Genomic DNA, 16,896 nt, shown 5'->3' on the forward strand with positions numbered 1-16,896 from the left:
CATTAAATTCTGCTTTTCACTCTTTTATCAATCTTTGGCTCCTACATGTCTCTTTGTGACCATGAAAGATCTCTGTTTGTTATAACATTGTCCAGCTGAACTTTTATGGTAAGCTCCCTGTCTATTCTGGCTTCCCCTTTTATGATTAATCATCACATTTTAACTTAAGCCCTTTTTAACCTAAATTCTCTATCTATAACAGAGACTATGTGACCAACAGATTAAGACTTAATACACAGTTTTTCTCAGGGGGGCCATTTTAAGGAAGGATCACAAGAATCAACAGCTCTTGGCCTCAGTGTGTGGTTATTGACAGAATTGTCAAATTTCCTCCTTTTGCCTACAGAGGAATGAGAGACCAATTCTACTGACCCATGAATGGGGATTTAAAGTTGCAGAAGAAAATTTGCACTCTACTGATCCCCGAAAATGATTCTAATTGCTGAAGAAGACACTCATCTAAAAAGGAAATTTCTCTGAAGCATCTCAACCAGGGTGTCGTGAGTAATCAGCATTCTGTCACCCCAGTCTCTTTCATCCGCTTCAGGAACAGCTAACTTCACCTTAAGGCCTGCGTGTCTCATCATTCAACTTAGGCCTGAATGGCCCAACCATTTAATCCTTTGTGCCTCAACCATCTAAAGCCTTTATGTCGCCTCAATTTCAAGCCCTCGTGTCATCACTGAATTTCTGAACATTAAACTGCCTTTCAAGAATTGAGCTGTAGTGGCTCAATTCCACACACACCAATATATTCACGCATAATTAAAGTTTGTTAGATAATTGTATATAAATTTAGATAAGTTAGTTAAATTAGATGAGGTGTTATATAAGTGTAGATTAATAATTAAAAATATTATTTTAAATATAACTGTCTGGGCTAATCTTTACAGTTGCTGTCGTGTATGTAACAAAGCAAACTTGTACAGTTGAAATAAATCTTATAAGAGATATCTCAAGCTGTGAAGTGCAGAGACATGTTTCAGGCTTTTTTGATAAATTGTGTGTTAATTGAGTTTGGCCTAGTTGGGATCTCTCCAAATTCTGCTGGATTTGGATTGAATTTGGCATTCCCATGGCTATGGTTACAAACTGAACCACAATAGGGCATCCTTAGTTCTGGATTCATTCTGCTTTCGATGTACTTATTGACTATTTTCAATGTGAACTGACTGAGCAATGATTGTTTAATGACCGTAAAGCTATCAACCTTAATGTTGATCCACCCAGATTTCATCCCACCTCAACTCATTTGTTCGTGTTAATCAAATCAACACACATTGGAATAATAAACTCACAAGAAGAAGAAGAAAAAAATGACACAGAGCCACGTGATTGATCTTGCCCAATGAAAGTCATACAAAATGCCACAATTTCGAAGCCTTGTGATTGACACCGGCCAATGAAATGGTGTAAGCGGGATCCGGGCCAATTTAAGCAATTACTGGACTGTTACTTTTTAATGATTTCATTGGCTATAATGACAGAATTTGAAAAAAAATGTGGCATTCCTTCATTTTATTTTCCATCAATTATTTAGTTACTGCAACAGACAAATTCAAATCTTGCTTGGGAATGTGGCCAGGGACCGTGTGCGGAGTATTTGCCACGAATGGATCAAAATGAAGAGGTGACTTGCAAGTGGGGCTCTGCCCTGAGAGTCAGCGCGCGAGCAGGTTTCCATGGAACTGGGCGAGGAAGAGTTAAAGAGAAATACTATGTTGGGACTTTAGTCGACTTCGCTCGTGCCTGCAGATTTTTTTTTCCCCGCCTGACAAACTTGATACCCAGAATTTCATTATTATCTCGATCATCAAACATACTGTGTTTGCTGGAGCAACACTTCGACTGTAATAATAAGAGTCGGAGGACTAATTAAAACCGGATTCTGTCTCGCAGGAGCTGCAACATCAACAAAAAAACCCCTCTGAACATTGCTACACGTCAACGGGGAGGAATATCTTGGGAGGAAATAAATAACTTGTTATTCGAAATAAAAATCAGTACTGGTTTTACATTCGACTTGTGGTACCCTTCTTGCAGCTTTGTGTGCGTGTGAGAGGAGGAGGAGGAGGAGGTGGCAATAGTCTTTCTTCTTGGATTCATGCATCTGTAATCCAGGGATTGGAATGTGGGTGAAATCTGAGCGCCGGCCACTGAAACTTTCAAGTACTCTTCCGCCATTTTGTACCAAACTACAGAAAAGAAAAACAAGTTCAAGTCCAAATTTATCATCCCTTTCAAAGTTCGATTTTCTTCTGCCCTTCTGGAAATAATTATTTATCGTCACTCTATCCATTAGAATAATTGAATTGCACCCTGAAGAATAGAATGTTTTGGCAAAGAATAGATCAATAAAGTTTAAATGGTTGAAAAAAAAGAAACACATTTGACCAAAGCCCCCAAATAGGTTAAAATGATTCCATTCATGTAAAAGATTCGTGAAATTAACTTGGACATTTGATTGACTTAACAACAGGTTTATCAACCCAAAATCCTTCCTTGCAAAATACACTTAATGAACAGGGACGTTGAAAATTTTACAATGTTGAATGAATTGTTTGATTTTATTACCGGGTTTAATTGCCTTGTGTTTTAAATTTGAGTGAGTGTGCTAAAGTAAGTTAGTGATACACAAAAAAAAGAAAGTTAAATAAATAATCCCATTTGAGTTTGGAGGAAAGTGAGGAGTCGCACCATCCGGGTACTTTCCCTAGGCAATGAGAGCCGCAGCACCGCTGTTCCTTAGGCAAAGTGAAATAAATTCGCCACCGCTCACGCCGTCAAATAGTTCTCTCTCTCTCTCTCCAACTTCTCGCGTTCACTGCGCACCCCTCTCTCGCCTCGCGCCACCCGTCCTCGCGCGCGCGCGCGAGAGCCGGCGAGCATGAGGCGAGAGCGGAGGAAGCAGCAGCAGCTCGCGCCTCCTCCCCGTGGTCGCCGGCAGGGGGACGGGCGAGGCGCGGGCACGAGTGGAGGGAGGGATTCAGCGTGAGGCGAGGAAGTCAGTGAGTGAGGAGCGCGCGCGCGCACGCACGCACACACACACTCACACTTTTTTTTGGAGCGGGAGGGGGGGGAGCCCAAAGAAATCGGAAATTGGAGCCCCCCTTTTTTTTGCTAGAGAGCCGCGGAAAGCAGCATGGTCTTTAAAGCAACCCCGAAGATGTAAAATCTAATGACGGGCCGGCCGTTTCGCACCGAGGTGATTTTTGCTTTTCCTCAGGATTTGGAAAGGCGAAGGATTCCGCCCCCCCTTCTCTCTCCCCCCCCCCGTCCTGAGTCGGGCGAATCTCGGTGGGGTTGGAAGTGCGAGGCGATGATTGAAGGAGCGGGGTAAATGTTTTTGAAGTTGCTGTCGGTCGGACTCGGGCAGCTCCCCGCCCCCCTCCGGCTCCTCCTCGGCGGCGGCGCACTCTGACGGGTCCGGCGCATGGGTCAACTTGTTTTCCCTTCACTCCGGAGGGGCTTTCTCATCTCCCTCTCCCCCCCTCCCCTCCCCTCCCCCTCCCCTTCCCTCCGTCCTAGCTCGAAAACATTTTACCAATAGGAAATAAAGTTGATATTTATACACATGCGGCCGACCGCGATGTTTTAATCTACTTTCCCCCTCTTGAAATTATTTCGGGCCCTGTTTTTTTTTCTCTCTCTCTCTCCAAATTTTTTTTTGTGTGGCTTCCGTGCGGGGGGAAATCAGGGGATTTAAAGCAGAAAGGGGAGCCGGGGCTTCGTGCTCTTTTTTTTTATATGCCTTTTATTTAGAGGGGTGGAAAGGAGGGGGAAAAAAGTGAAGGAAAGTGAGGCGGGAAGTTAGAGGAGATGGAGTTGCAAACTCTGCAGGAGGCTCTGAAAGTGGAGATCCAGTTCCATCAGGTAATCTCGTCTCTTGTCTTCATGTGTGATTATTGGTGTGCCTTTTAATTTCAGCCACGGCCTCGCAAAGGATGCGCCTCGCCTAAGTGGCAAAAGGAGAAACAAAACTGGGAGTCAAATCTTTAATTCAATGTTTTACTTCAAAGTAGTAATTGAGAAACTTGCCCTCGATTGAATTGAAAACAACGTTTCTTCCCAGCTGAATGTGAGAACTCAGTTAATAGTCCACAAGTTGTGAACTAACTATGGATAAGTTTGGATCTAAAACATGATGAGCCACGTCACATCCAATAGTGCTTAATAAAAGTATGTTCCGAAAGTTCATTTTTAAATGAGGAACTTTATGGAAAGATCTCCAGATGGTCAGCAGTCCAGACCTCCCAGATGCATATTGATTGAGGGGGGGGGGGCGGGGAAAGTAGATGCACCTATGTCATGTTCTGAAGTTATGGATTTACCAAACCAATCTCCTTTCTCAAAAACATTAACGTTTGTTTTATCCAAACAGAAACTTGTGGCCCAGATGAAGCAGGATCCACAGGTATAGTTTTTTTTTGGGGTTCTGTTTATAGACTTAAATGTGGGCAGATTCTAAAATATGGATCTCAAAACAATTTGGGATGCTTTCACATTGTGTGCCTTGATTTTTCTTAAGTTTTAGTTGGATTTTTTCTGTGAGCCGATCGCAAAATATAAGACGTTTTTAATTCAGTGTGTGTGTGGGGGGGGGGGGGGGGTGGGAGGAGGAAACGAGGTTGTTTTAGTCATTTATTTGGAAATAAATAGCTGTTCAAGTTCCTCTCAAGTATTCAGATGAAAATGTTGAATGACTCATTTTCCTATCATGATAACAAGACGAGTTCTAGTATGGACATGTGATATTACATTGTAAAATTCTGTTTCACAGAATGCTGATTTGAAGAAGCAACTTCATGAATTACAAGCCAAGATAACCACACTCAGTGAGAAACAAGTAAGAGGAATGAATAATCGATTTGCTTCTGTTCTGTTTTCAAATGATTGTTTGCTCCAGAGATGATCTCTTCTGGAAGATGGAGTTTTCTGAATACATTGGAGTTGTGTAGTGTTGATTGGGAAATAAGAGGAAGTAACTGAGGTTGAGAGAACTTGAATTGCACCTGTTGTTATTTTTTTCCCTAAGTGATGGAATTAACAGTTTTGGTCAGGATTTTTACATTTTTTTCTTGTGATAAATAACTGTTTTGTTATTTATCTTTAGCTTTTGTATTGTGCTGTGCAGTAGTTTATGCTTTTTTAATTGCTTTAGCAAACACTGCAAAAGTAAAGTTGGCATCATGTACTTCCACCATTCTTGTGTAATCTAGCTTAATTTTTTTAACTCAGATTTGGCCATTTTGCTTTTATTCCTTGTCCAATTTCTTTGCTTCTGATTTAAGGTTCTTTGTGCATTCAGTTTTGTATACCCTTACACCAGTATTTAATTTGTGGCACCCCTTGCCCTGTGCGAAAGAAGCAAGTAATATTTTGCATAGATACTTCTACATCTAGTTTTATAACATTATTTTGCTTCACTTCTGGGTAATTGTCTTGTTCTGCTTTTCACTTTTTAAGGTGGTACAAAAAAGATGTACAAAAAGACATTGAGGCTCCATTCTCAGGACTATTGATGTTCTGTACTTCTAATGTAGCATTCTTAACTACTTTTTAATTCTCGTATTTATAAAGCCTTTATCTGATTTTTATTTCTAAAGTTGGCCTTCAACCACGATCAAACGATGCTGTCTTTGTAACCATGTATGCATAAATACAAGAAAATGACTGGGTTTGGCTTGCTATTTTTATAGATTTTGTTTTTAAAAGCTGAAATATTTGGTAAGTTGAATTAATAGTTCTTAAGAGCTATTCATTGAAATAGTGTTTTGTGAATTTGCTGTAGGCATGGTTTTAATTCACTATTCATGTATTTTTCTCTCCCTTTTATAAATTAAGTCCATGTGAAATGTATAACTCTGCCGTATATGACTATAATACCGTCAAGGTCTTTAACTCCCAACGCAGACCAAATATTTGGACATCTGCCTTAATTCCTCTTTATGAAGCTAAATGTTAAATCGTGCTGATTTTTCTGTATGGGACTTGAGATATTTCACAGCATAACAAGGATCCAGATGAATTTGCTTGCAGATTTTTGTAAAAGTTTTGTCTTTTAAATCTCTTGCTCTTGAGTTGATGCTAAAAATTGTTGCAACCATCTAGTGTTTGTTTTAACTGCAGCCTCCCTTTTTTAGAACCATTTCTTGAGTTCTGTTCAGTTAGGTTTATTTTATATTTTCCTCTCTACTGAATGAAGGATGTGTTGATGGGAAAAATGGAAACTCCAAACAACAACATTTTCATCCTTTGAGGATGCTGTGCTTGAGTTACCTCTGTTACATGAATGTATCTGGACAATTTGGTGGATATACTTTGGCTGCTGAAATGTGTAGCTTGTGTTCTGCAAATCTACCACCTGCTGGCCAGTTGTGGTGTATGGGGCTGTCTCAGATTGGGCTTTTTGATTCAATGCTGCAATTTCTGTATAGATACTAAGCTTTGTTTCTGAATGTGACTTACAAAATTTTAGCTGAACTTAGCAAGATTGATAACCAATAAATGGAAACCAATATTTGCAATTTCCACCTTTGATTGGTTCTCAATTCTGTTGAATTGGTGAATAGTAGCAGTAGGTTGTTAGCAAGGTATTAATAATGTGGAGATTACAATAACTCCTATTGTAAAGTCTCTAGCATAGTGGTGCAGGAGTTTTTTGTTGTACGATGAGGAAATGTTTTAACTATATTAAGATTCTGAATGCAGCAGGAGGACTTTGGAGTGAGGTATGGTGGTGATGTAGTTATTCAGAAGTGAAGGCAAATTTGGAGAAACTTTTATGTCCTCAGCCAATTCAATAATGAAAGAGAGTAGTCTTGGTAGATTGCTGTTAGAGGGCATGTGGTTTGAGAAGAAAATGAGAAATGCATTGTTTTCTCCATATTCAAAAAGCTTGGGTTTTTGGTTATTTAGTTTTTTTGATTAACGGAACAATGGCTTTAAGCAGCTCAGTAGCATGAGCATGACCTGAAACAGCAGTTAAACAACAACAAAAAACAACGGCAGACTTTTCGAGGATGAAATGTTTAAATAATGAAGTACCAAAAAAACAACTTGATCTCTGCTTACAAAATAAGATCAATGCAGCACCAAACACTCGAAATTCTCAATTTTTAACTATATCTCTGTACTGTACACGAAAGCTCCTTTTTTATCAAAATGGTGCCAGTGGCGTCAGAGCCCCGCAAGGGCAAGTTGGGTGATAAATTTTTTTCAACTTGAGACGTCATGTCAGCGCCACAAAAAAGTTCTGTCAATGGATCATTTCGGTTAATGGAACTTTGGATAAGGGGAAACGTACTGTACATTTTCATTAAATGTGTACTGGAATTTCTCTGTAAATACCAAAGATGGTATATTAGAAATGTTGTATTCAGTGCTAAACTTTATTGTACAAGATGTTTTTCAGATTGCTCAATTATGTGTACTTCATTCTTTAATCTGTCTTCCTTTAATTACATCAGTAGCATTGTTAAAAATAGATTTGTAAAACAAAGCTTGCACAGTTGAGGGTGAAAGCATTGTTTCAACTGAGAAGTTAAATGGGTAGTATCTTGAACAATTTTGATTAAATTGAATATATACAAAAATATTTGAAATGGGATTGGTGGAATGCATAGATAAGCAATCTCTTTAAGATTCTAATTCACTTATTTTATTTACTTTCAATTTCCCATTTGATAAAATAATGATTTAGATTTTAATGGTACACCAAAATTGTCCATGCCCCTAAAATTACTTGATCAAGATCATAATCAATTGATATGTGTGACACACAACAAGGAACCTTGCTAGAAATTTTGAGGTGGCAAACCAATGTTGTAGCTTTGGCATTTTTGGGCTCAATCTTTTCAACATATTGGAAGACACAACATTCAGAATGTTTTAACACTATTAAAATAGTTAAACTTAAAAAAAAATCATCCTTTTTAAATAAAATAATCCAAAATGTTTAAATTAATTAACTAAAGCAAAGTGTTATAAATGTGAAAATCAAGAAACTCCAGATGGTGCAAATCTGAAATAAAACCGAAAATGTTAGAAACACTCAACAGGTCAGGCTGCAGCTGTGGAAATTGAAATGGATAATATATCAGGTTGCAGCTTCACTGATGCTAAAGGATCAGCAAAACCTAAAACATTAACTCTGTTTCATTTTTCATTTTGTCAAGCACTTCCAGGAGGTGGTAGTTTTTTTTAAAAAAAAGCTTTCTTCTTTGAACCCTTATAATCTCCAAGCATTGTGTTTGTAATTCAGCATGGGACATAAGAGATCCTTTGTCCTCCCATTGTATATGTTGAGGATTTCCCACAAACTGCTTCTGCACTATTCATCTCCACTGAAGTTCTGAGGTGGGGTATGATATGGAAATCTACATCAAAATCTGAACAAAGATTTGTGCACGAGTCTTAAATTTGCTGTTTTACTAGCCAATTTTGTCTTATTTGAGTGGATGTTTGCATTGGAATAACTAATAATCAAAATTAATATAACACACGAGTTAGTGGCTTCAAGAATAAGGTGTGGGAAAGTTTTTAAAAAGGCCATTTTGGGTGTTCTAAATTGCATGAATAACTGGGAATTCCAAATTGAGAATTTTGTATTTCACTATAGTTCACTTGCATCTTGGTGTTGAAAATTGATACTTGCCACAAAATGCAGGGGATTTCACAATGGTGGTTGCCAACATAAAGGCAACTGAGTTTAGAATTATGTGAAAGCAGATGCTCTTGACTTTCTTGCCATCTTTTGCTGGTTATTTTTATGGCATTGAATTTTTGGAGGCCAGCAGAGGAGGGTGAGTTTACTGCAATTCTCTTGTAGTTATGCTGGTGAATCGACCACTTGAACCTGATGTAGGAACAGTTTATCCATTCCTCTGGGTATTCAAAATATTGAAGTAAGTAAAAGGTAATAATATTTTTTAACCAATTAATTGTGCTTAAATGTTTTTCATGTCAGGCTCATTCCAAGTTTTGACAGTTGGTTAAATGTCAGAGTGTAGCTTTTCATGGTTTCAAGGATATTTTCAGCAGTTGTGTGGGCAGGCCAAACTAATTCTGCCCATAAAATTTGCAAAGCTGCACTGTTGCATAGGGCTTTGTAATTTTCATGCAGGATGCCTTTTGCAGCAAGTCGACTTTGGCAACTCTGGAATTTGAGGCATGGATCAGATGCTTATCAATGATGGCATGATTGGGCCGAGTTTGCTTTTGTAGTTACTTGGGTATGTGCCAGTGACTCCCAGACCAGATACAAAATTTAAAAAAAATGATTCCTCTATACATGTACAGTATATAAAGTTGCTGATGTTGACTGGACCCTGATATCATCCATAAAGAGGGCGACGGCGCTTTTTTTTTTTTGAAAATAAACAATTGTAAACTGCCGAACTAAACTGGAAAAACCAATGAAAGAACTTTGTGCAAATGGAACCATACGTTAGGGGATACACAAATCAGAATCCAAAGCGTCTGTGGCTCTGTTCCTGCAAATTAAATGATCATGTTGTTGGCTGATTGCCAGTGATAGAGTTTGTAGTTTTGGAAGACATTTGAAACCTCTTTTTCCATTATTTAGGATTGCAAGTAGGTATTCCATCTGTGGCAATAGTCAAAAACAGGGCCTAAGTCAATGATGGGTTGATTTGGTATGTTACTTGGTCAAGCTGTAAAAATTACTTTTATCAACAGAAATTAAACTCTTATAGTGTACATGCTAGGTGGGCGAGGAGAACAACAACATGCACACCAAAGCCTTGAAGTTAGACTGGTTTATTGCATTAACCTTCAAGTTTATATGGGCACTAGGTGCTGACGTCAGGGCCCTGCATCATTGGAGCACTGGCCTAGGATTAGCCAGCGTTCCCACCGCAGTTCCCCACTGTGGGGGGAGATCACCTGGGACGATGGCTAGAGTCGCCCCCAGGTCTGTGTGGTCGCTGTGTTGTCAGCCATTTTGTGGGCCCGTCTTCATCTCTGTGCATAGGCTGCTCCACTCTTAAGTTGCTTCATTACACTTTTAGCACCTTGGCTAATAGTACAAAGGGGACAAAAAAATTTACATGAATATAGTTTTTTTTTGCACTATAAATTTCACTTACAAATTCTAATAATGATTTATTGTCTCTTCTGCTTGTACCATTCCACATTCTTTAAGGTACTTTGTGGCAGCTATAAAGACAAGAGATTAATCAGAGCTCTTCATGTGGATATTTAGGAATATATTCTTGCTGAAATATTTTATGAATTCCAGTATCAACTACATTGATTTAAATGTCTACCTCTGCACAGCATATTATTGCAAGATAATCTGATGGACAAGATTTGTGTAAAGTCATTGAAGCAGTTATTAATCTTTGCACAATGGGATTAGTTTGTAGTTTTGTAAGTTTCAACTCTTATAAAGAATATGATCTGTCCAAATTGTCTTTTTTTTTTTGTTGCAAAAAATTTCTGATCATGAATATACTATGTGACACATAATGTCCATGATGACTATGATAGCTTTGCATATTTTTTGAAAATCGTTTCCAGTCAATGTTACTGGAATCTATTGTACAAATTTTAACACTTGGTTATGTGATGTACAAGAAATGCTTTTAACCAATCCTTTAAACCACATAGGCTCAAAGCCATTTGCAGTAGACTTTCAAGTTGTACTCTTGTTTCTTTTGATTTTGGAATGTTGTCTAAAAATTCTTTTGTAGCACTTTTATGTGCTGACAATGCCTGAAATGGGGACTCTGCCCCTTTAAAGATCCAAAAAAGATAGCTTCCAAGTTAACATTAAATTGTACCGTGCCAAAATATTTTTCTTACACAATCGTTTAGAAACAAAAATTGGGTGGCGTACAACTGTTTGCAAGAAACCTACTGTAAAAATATCTATTAAAACATGATCAAAATTAAATATAAACTTAATCAAGTCTCAAAATAATTGGATTTTTGCTAAATGTGAATATGAGATGTAAATTCACCACTGTTTGCATCCCATATTGTCCTTGTGTGTCCCTTACTTGTATCACTCTTTGGCACCCATGCCTTCACCTGTAAGATCTGAATCCAAGGCCTGAAATTCCATCCTAAAATCTGAGTCTGATTCTGTCCTTTAGGCTTTCGGGATGTTTCTGACCACCACCTTTTGGTCACCTGATCTGATAAACTTGTAGGTGTGCATCAAATTTCTTTTGCAGCTTGGGATGTTTGTGCATGAGTCATTGTTTTTTTTTAATATTTTTTTTTATTTTTCACACCATGAACCATATCAACCAAAATCTGTACAAACATTTCTCATTAAATTTACACAGTGGTCTTTTCTCCCTTTTTTTTCCCTTCCCTCCCTCCCTTCTACCCACCCCCCTCCAAAACCCATAAATATTCAACATGTACAATACAATAAAACCATAAAACAGTATCTTCACACAAAGGAAAATAAACAAGAAAAATGCATCATCTATTTATTACACACTGAATCTAAGCATTTTGTCTTATCATTTTCATTCTCATTTTAGGGGATGGAGGTCATAGGCAAGTTCTCTCTGATATGTTCCATGTATGGTTCCCAAATTTGTTCAAACATTGTGACTTTATTTTTTAAATTATGTCATTTTTTCCAATGGAATACATTTATTCATTTCCATGTACCATTGCTGTATACTCATGCTCTCTTCGATTTTCCAAGTTGACATTATACATTTTTTTTCTATCGCTAAGGCTATCATAATGATTTTTTTTTTTGCAGTTTATCCAATTTGAGGGCTAATTCTCTACTACTTAAAAGAAATAGCTCTGGTTTTTTTGGTATGTATTTTTTGTAATTTTATTTAGTATCTCATTTAATTCTTCCCAAAACGTATTCACTTTCATACATGTCCAAGTTGCATGTAATGTTGTTCCCATTTCCTCCTTATCGAGAAAACATCTATCCGATAATGTTGAATTCCATTTTTAATTTTTGAGGAGTAATATATACCCTGTGTATCATGCATAACCTTGTGTTTATTGTATTCTTCATAGTTCATAGTTCCAGAACATAACTTATCCCAAACTTCATTTTTTATCTTTATGTTTAGATCCTTTTCCCACTTCTGCTTGGGTTTATAGTTTATTTCATTTTCTTTACCTTGCATCTTAATGTACACGTTGGTTATAAATCTTTTAATTATCATTGTGTCTATAATCACAAATTCAAAGCTGCTTCCTTCAGGTAATCTCAAGCTGTTTCCCAATTTATCCTTTAAATAAGCTTTCAATTGGTGATATGCAAACATTGTACCATGAGTTATTCCATATTTGTACTTCAACTGTTCAAATGTTAATAAATTATTTCCCAAAAAACAATTTTCTATTCTTTTAATTCCTTTTCTCTCCCATTCTCTAAAGGAAAGGTTATCTATTGTAAAAGGGATTAGCGGATTTTGCGTCAATAGTAATTTTGGTATTTGGCAATTCGTTTTTTTCCTTTCTAAGTGGATCTTCTTCCATGTATTCAGTAAATGATGCAGTACTGGTGAGCTTTTATATTGCACCAGGTTTTCATCCCACTTAAAAGTATATGTTCCGGTACCTTCCCTCCTATTTTATCTAGCTCTATCTTAGTCCAGTCTGGTTTTTCCCTTGTCTGATAAAAATCTGATAGATACTTTAATTGTGTGGCTCTATAATCATTTTTAAAGTTTGGTAACTGCAAACCACCTTGATTTATACCTCTCTGCTAATTTATCTAACGCTACCCTTGGATTCCTCCCTTTCCACAAGAATTTCCTTATTATTCTCTTTAGTTCATTAAAGAATTTTTCTGTTAAAGGAATTGGTAACGTTTGAAATTAAGTATTGTATCCTTGGGAACGCGTTCATTTTAATGCAGTTTACCCTCCTTATCATTGTTAGCGGTAATTTCCAATGTTCTAAGTCTTCCTGCAATTTCTTTATTAGTGGCTGATAATTTAGTTTGTACAAGTGGCTTAAGTTATTATCTAACCTGATCCCTAGGTATCGGATTGCTTGTGCTTGCCATTTAAATGGTGATTCTTTTTTAAATTCTGTATAGTCTGCGTTACTCATTGGCATCACTTCACTTTTATTTGTGTTGATCTTGTACCCCGCTATTTCTCCATTTTCCTTCAATTTCTTATGTAATTCTTTTTCTGATACTTCTGGTTCTGTTATGTATACTATGATGTCATCTCCAAATAAGCTGATTTTATACTTTTATCCCTTTTATTTTCTATTCTTATCAGTTCTGCCAATGGTTCTATTGCAAGGGTGAACAATGAGGGAGATAGTGGACATTCCTGTCTAGTTGACCTACTTAATTTAAAGTGACTCGATACATATCCATTTACTGCTGCCTTCGCCAACGATCCATTATACAATGCTTTAATCCAATTTATATATTTTTCTGGTAGATTGAACTTCTGTCATACTTTAAATAAGTAATTCCACTCTTCTCTGTCAAAGGCTTTTTCTGCGTCTAGAGCAACAGCCACTGTTGGTTTCTTATTTCCTTGAACTGCGTGGATTAGATTAATAAGTTTACAGACATTGTCTGCTGTTCGTTTTTTCTTAATAAATCCAGTTTGATCTTGTTTTACTATTTTAGGTACACAATCGGCCAATCTGTTTGCTAATAATTTTGCTATTATTTTATAGTCTGAGTTAAGTAGAGATATTAGTCTATATGATGCTGGTGTTAATGGGTCCTTCCCCATCTTTGGTATTACTGTAATTATTGCTGTCTTGCATGAATTTGGCAAGTTTTGTGTTTCTTCTATCTGGTTCATTACTTCCAGGGGAGGAGGAATTAATAACTCTTTAAATGTTTTATGGTGTTTTATTGTTCAGTAGCTTTTTTAATATATCTTGTACTTCCTCTATTTCAAATGGTTTTATTAGTTTGTTTTGTTCCTCTCCTTGCAATTTCAGCAATTCAGTTTTAGCTAAAACATCCTCTATTTTATCGTCTTTCCCCTCGTTCTCAGTTTGAAACAATTGTTTATAAAATTCCTTAAAATTTTCATTAATCTCTGTTGGGTTATATCTAATTTGTTTGTCCATTTTCCTTGATGCCAGTATCGTTCTTTTAGCTTGTTCTGTTTTAAGTTGCCAGGCTAATATTTTGTGTTTTTTCTTCCAGTTCATAATATTTTTGCTTTGTTTTCATTATGTTCTTCTCCACCTTGTAGGTTTGTAATGTTTCCTATTTAATTTTTTTTTGTCCACCAATTCTCTCCTTTTCGTTATAATCATCCTTTTTACTAATTCCTTTTCTGTACTTACCATCTCCCTTTCCAACTGCTCTATTTTCCGATTGTAATTCTTTTTCATCTTAGTCACATAACTTATTATCTGCCCTCTAATGAAGGCTTTCATTGTGTCCCATAATATAAATTTGTCTTTCACTAATCCTGTGTTTATTTCAAAATATGTTTTAATTTGGCATTCAATAAACTCCCTAAATTCCTGTCTTTTAAGTAGCATGGAGTTCAACCTCCATCTATATGTTCTTGGTGGGATGTCCTCCAGTTCTATTGCTAATAATAGGTGTGAATGATCTGATCATAGTCTAGCTTTATACTCAGTTTTCCTAACTCTCCCTTGAATATGGACTGACAACAAAAACATATCAATCCTTGAGTAAGTTTTGTGCCTACTTGAATAATATGAAAATTCCTTCTCTCTTGGGTGTTGCCTCCTCCATATATCCATAAGTTTCATTTCCTGCATTGATTTAACCATAAATTTGGCTACTTTATTCTTTTTGCTTGTCTTTTGTCCAGTTTTATCCCACATTGGGTCCAAATTAAATTCCCTCCTATCAATATATTTCCTTGTGTGTCTGCAATATTCAAAAAAAATATCCTGCATAAACTTTTGATCCTCCTCGTTAGGTGCATATATATTGAACAAATTCCAAAATTCTGAGTATATCTGACACTTTATCATTGCATACCTCCCTGCCGGATCTATTATTTCCTCTATTTTGAATGGTACATTTTTATTAACTAGTATGGCTACACCTCTGGTTTTTGAATTATCGGATGCTGCCATTACGTGTCCTACCCAGTCTCTCTTTAGTTTATGTTCTGCTTCAGTTAAATGTGTTTCCTGCACAAATGCTATATCTATTTTTTCTCCTCCAATAAATTTAGTAGCTTCTTCCTTTTAATTTGGTTATGTATTCCATTAATGTTTATAGTCCTTTAGTTCAACATGGTCATCTTGTATCTTGCATGCACCTCTTTTCCACCTCTTTGCCACCTCCATCCCCCTTTTCCCCATTTTCATCTCTTAGTTTTCTCTTATTACACTTAATGTATGACAACACATTTAAGACATAAAGTAACCCCACAGTACCCACATTCACTAATACCTTAACCCCAAAAGTTCTCCCCCTGCCTGAGTTGCCTCATATCCCTTGCCGGGCAACCACCGCTCCCCTTTCCATTTGGATTGCAATCATGCTTGCAGCATCAACTGTTTTTGCAGTGACAGTTATGCCCCCTCTCCAGAAAACACTTTTTTTTAACATGTATAACAAAGCTCTCTCTTTTTTTCCCCCCTTACTCCCTTCCTTCCCTTCACTTTTCTCTCTTTAGTTCTTTACATATACATTGTTTTTACATCTTTATATATACTGTATCGCCATTCTTCATTCTTGTTACATCTCTTTTGTCCTGCAAACGTTCTGTGAATTCTTGCACTTTCTCTGGATCCGAGGACAGTCTGTTTTGCTCCCCGGGTTTAAATATTTTAAGCACGGCTGGATGTCTTAACATGAATTTGTAACCTTTTTTCCATAAAATCGATTTTGCGGTATTAAACCCCTTCCTCTGCTGTATATGGTTATATGGACCCTTGTATTCCAATGGTTTATTATCTTCTCTAACTTTATTCCTTGCCCATTCCAGTATATTTTGTTGTGTATCTCAAAAATTTTACTAAGATGGATCTTGGTTTTTGATGTGCCTGTGGTTTCAGAACGAATGCTCTGTGTTCCCCTTATTTCTATTTCTTCCTGCATTTCTGTCATTCCCAGGACCTTCGGGATCCATCCTTTTATAAATTCCTTCATCTCTGTGCCTTCTTCACCCTCCTTCAGGCCCACTATCTTTATGTTGTTTCGCCCACTATAATTTTCCAACATATCAATTTTCTGAGATAACAACTCTTGTGTCTCTTTAATTGTCACTTTCTTCCAATTTTTCTCAAGTCATTTACTTGCATTTCTACAGCCGTTTCCCGCTCTTCCACATTCTCTACTCTTTTCCCTATTTCTGTCATTACCAGTTCTAACCTTTGCATTTTATCTTCTGTTCTTTTCATTTTCCTTTTAATTGCATTAATCTCTAATAATCATTCTTTTAGTGATCTCATTTGTTCTTCAAAGAAGACTTTATATTCTGTTCATCAGTTTTACCTTTTATTTCTCTTTGTCCAACAGTTTTACCTTCTATTTCTCTGTGAAGCTCTTGGTCTTCTTCCTCTTCTTCTATGTTTGTGTCTTCTCTTCTTTGTGTCTCTTCTGTTTTTCCCGATGAGCTGCTTGAATCTCTTTGTCGGGCTTCTTGTTGCTGGGCCTCTTGTTGCTGGTCCTCCCATCCTGGGCTGCTCGTCTGTTGTGCTTCCTGATGTTGATCTTCTTGTCGGTCAAACCTCTGTCTATTTCCCTCGTCTGTTTCATCGCTCCCTCTTCTGCTGCCTTCCTTGTTCTCCAGCTGAGCGCCCTGGTGTTGGGTGTCCCTCAGCTGTTCGCTCTGTGACAGCCTGCTCCTCTGCTGAGCCCCCCCTCCCGCCGGTGTCCTCTTTCTCCTTTGATTGCGCACTGCGCATGCGCAGTTGTGCACTTTTTTCTGGTTCCGAGAGCCATTTTTGTAGTCCACCGGCTGG

General features: G+C 37.3%; 1 protein-coding gene across 8 annotated transcripts in view; it reads left to right on the top strand.

The window, feature by feature from the left end:
* Positions 1-2,887: 2,887 nt before the first annotated feature.
* Positions 2,888-16,896, top strand: part of LOC138741621 (PHD finger protein 21A-like) — a 357,755-nt gene continuing 343,746 nt past the window's right edge. For 2 of the 8 annotated variants that reach the window (XM_069895976.1, XM_069895988.1), the window contains exons 1-3: positions 2,894-3,873; positions 4,382-4,414; positions 4,781-4,846. In XM_069895976.1, coding sequence (XP_069752077.1) covers positions 3,820-3,873; positions 4,382-4,414; positions 4,781-4,846 — 153 coding nt within the window. In that variant the 5' untranslated portion in view covers positions 2,894-3,819. Of the gene's footprint in view, positions 3,874-4,381; positions 4,415-4,780; positions 4,847-16,896 lie in introns of those variants that run through there. The other 6 variants (XM_069895984.1, XM_069895999.1, XM_069896006.1 and 3 more) reach the window with 6 other exon arrangements.

Source organism: Narcine bancroftii, chromosome 1 (assembly GCF_036971445.1).
Source record: "Narcine bancroftii isolate sNarBan1 chromosome 1, sNarBan1.hap1, whole genome shotgun sequence".
Taxonomy (NCBI): Eukaryota; Metazoa; Chordata; class Chondrichthyes; order Torpediniformes; family Narcinidae; genus Narcine; species Narcine bancroftii.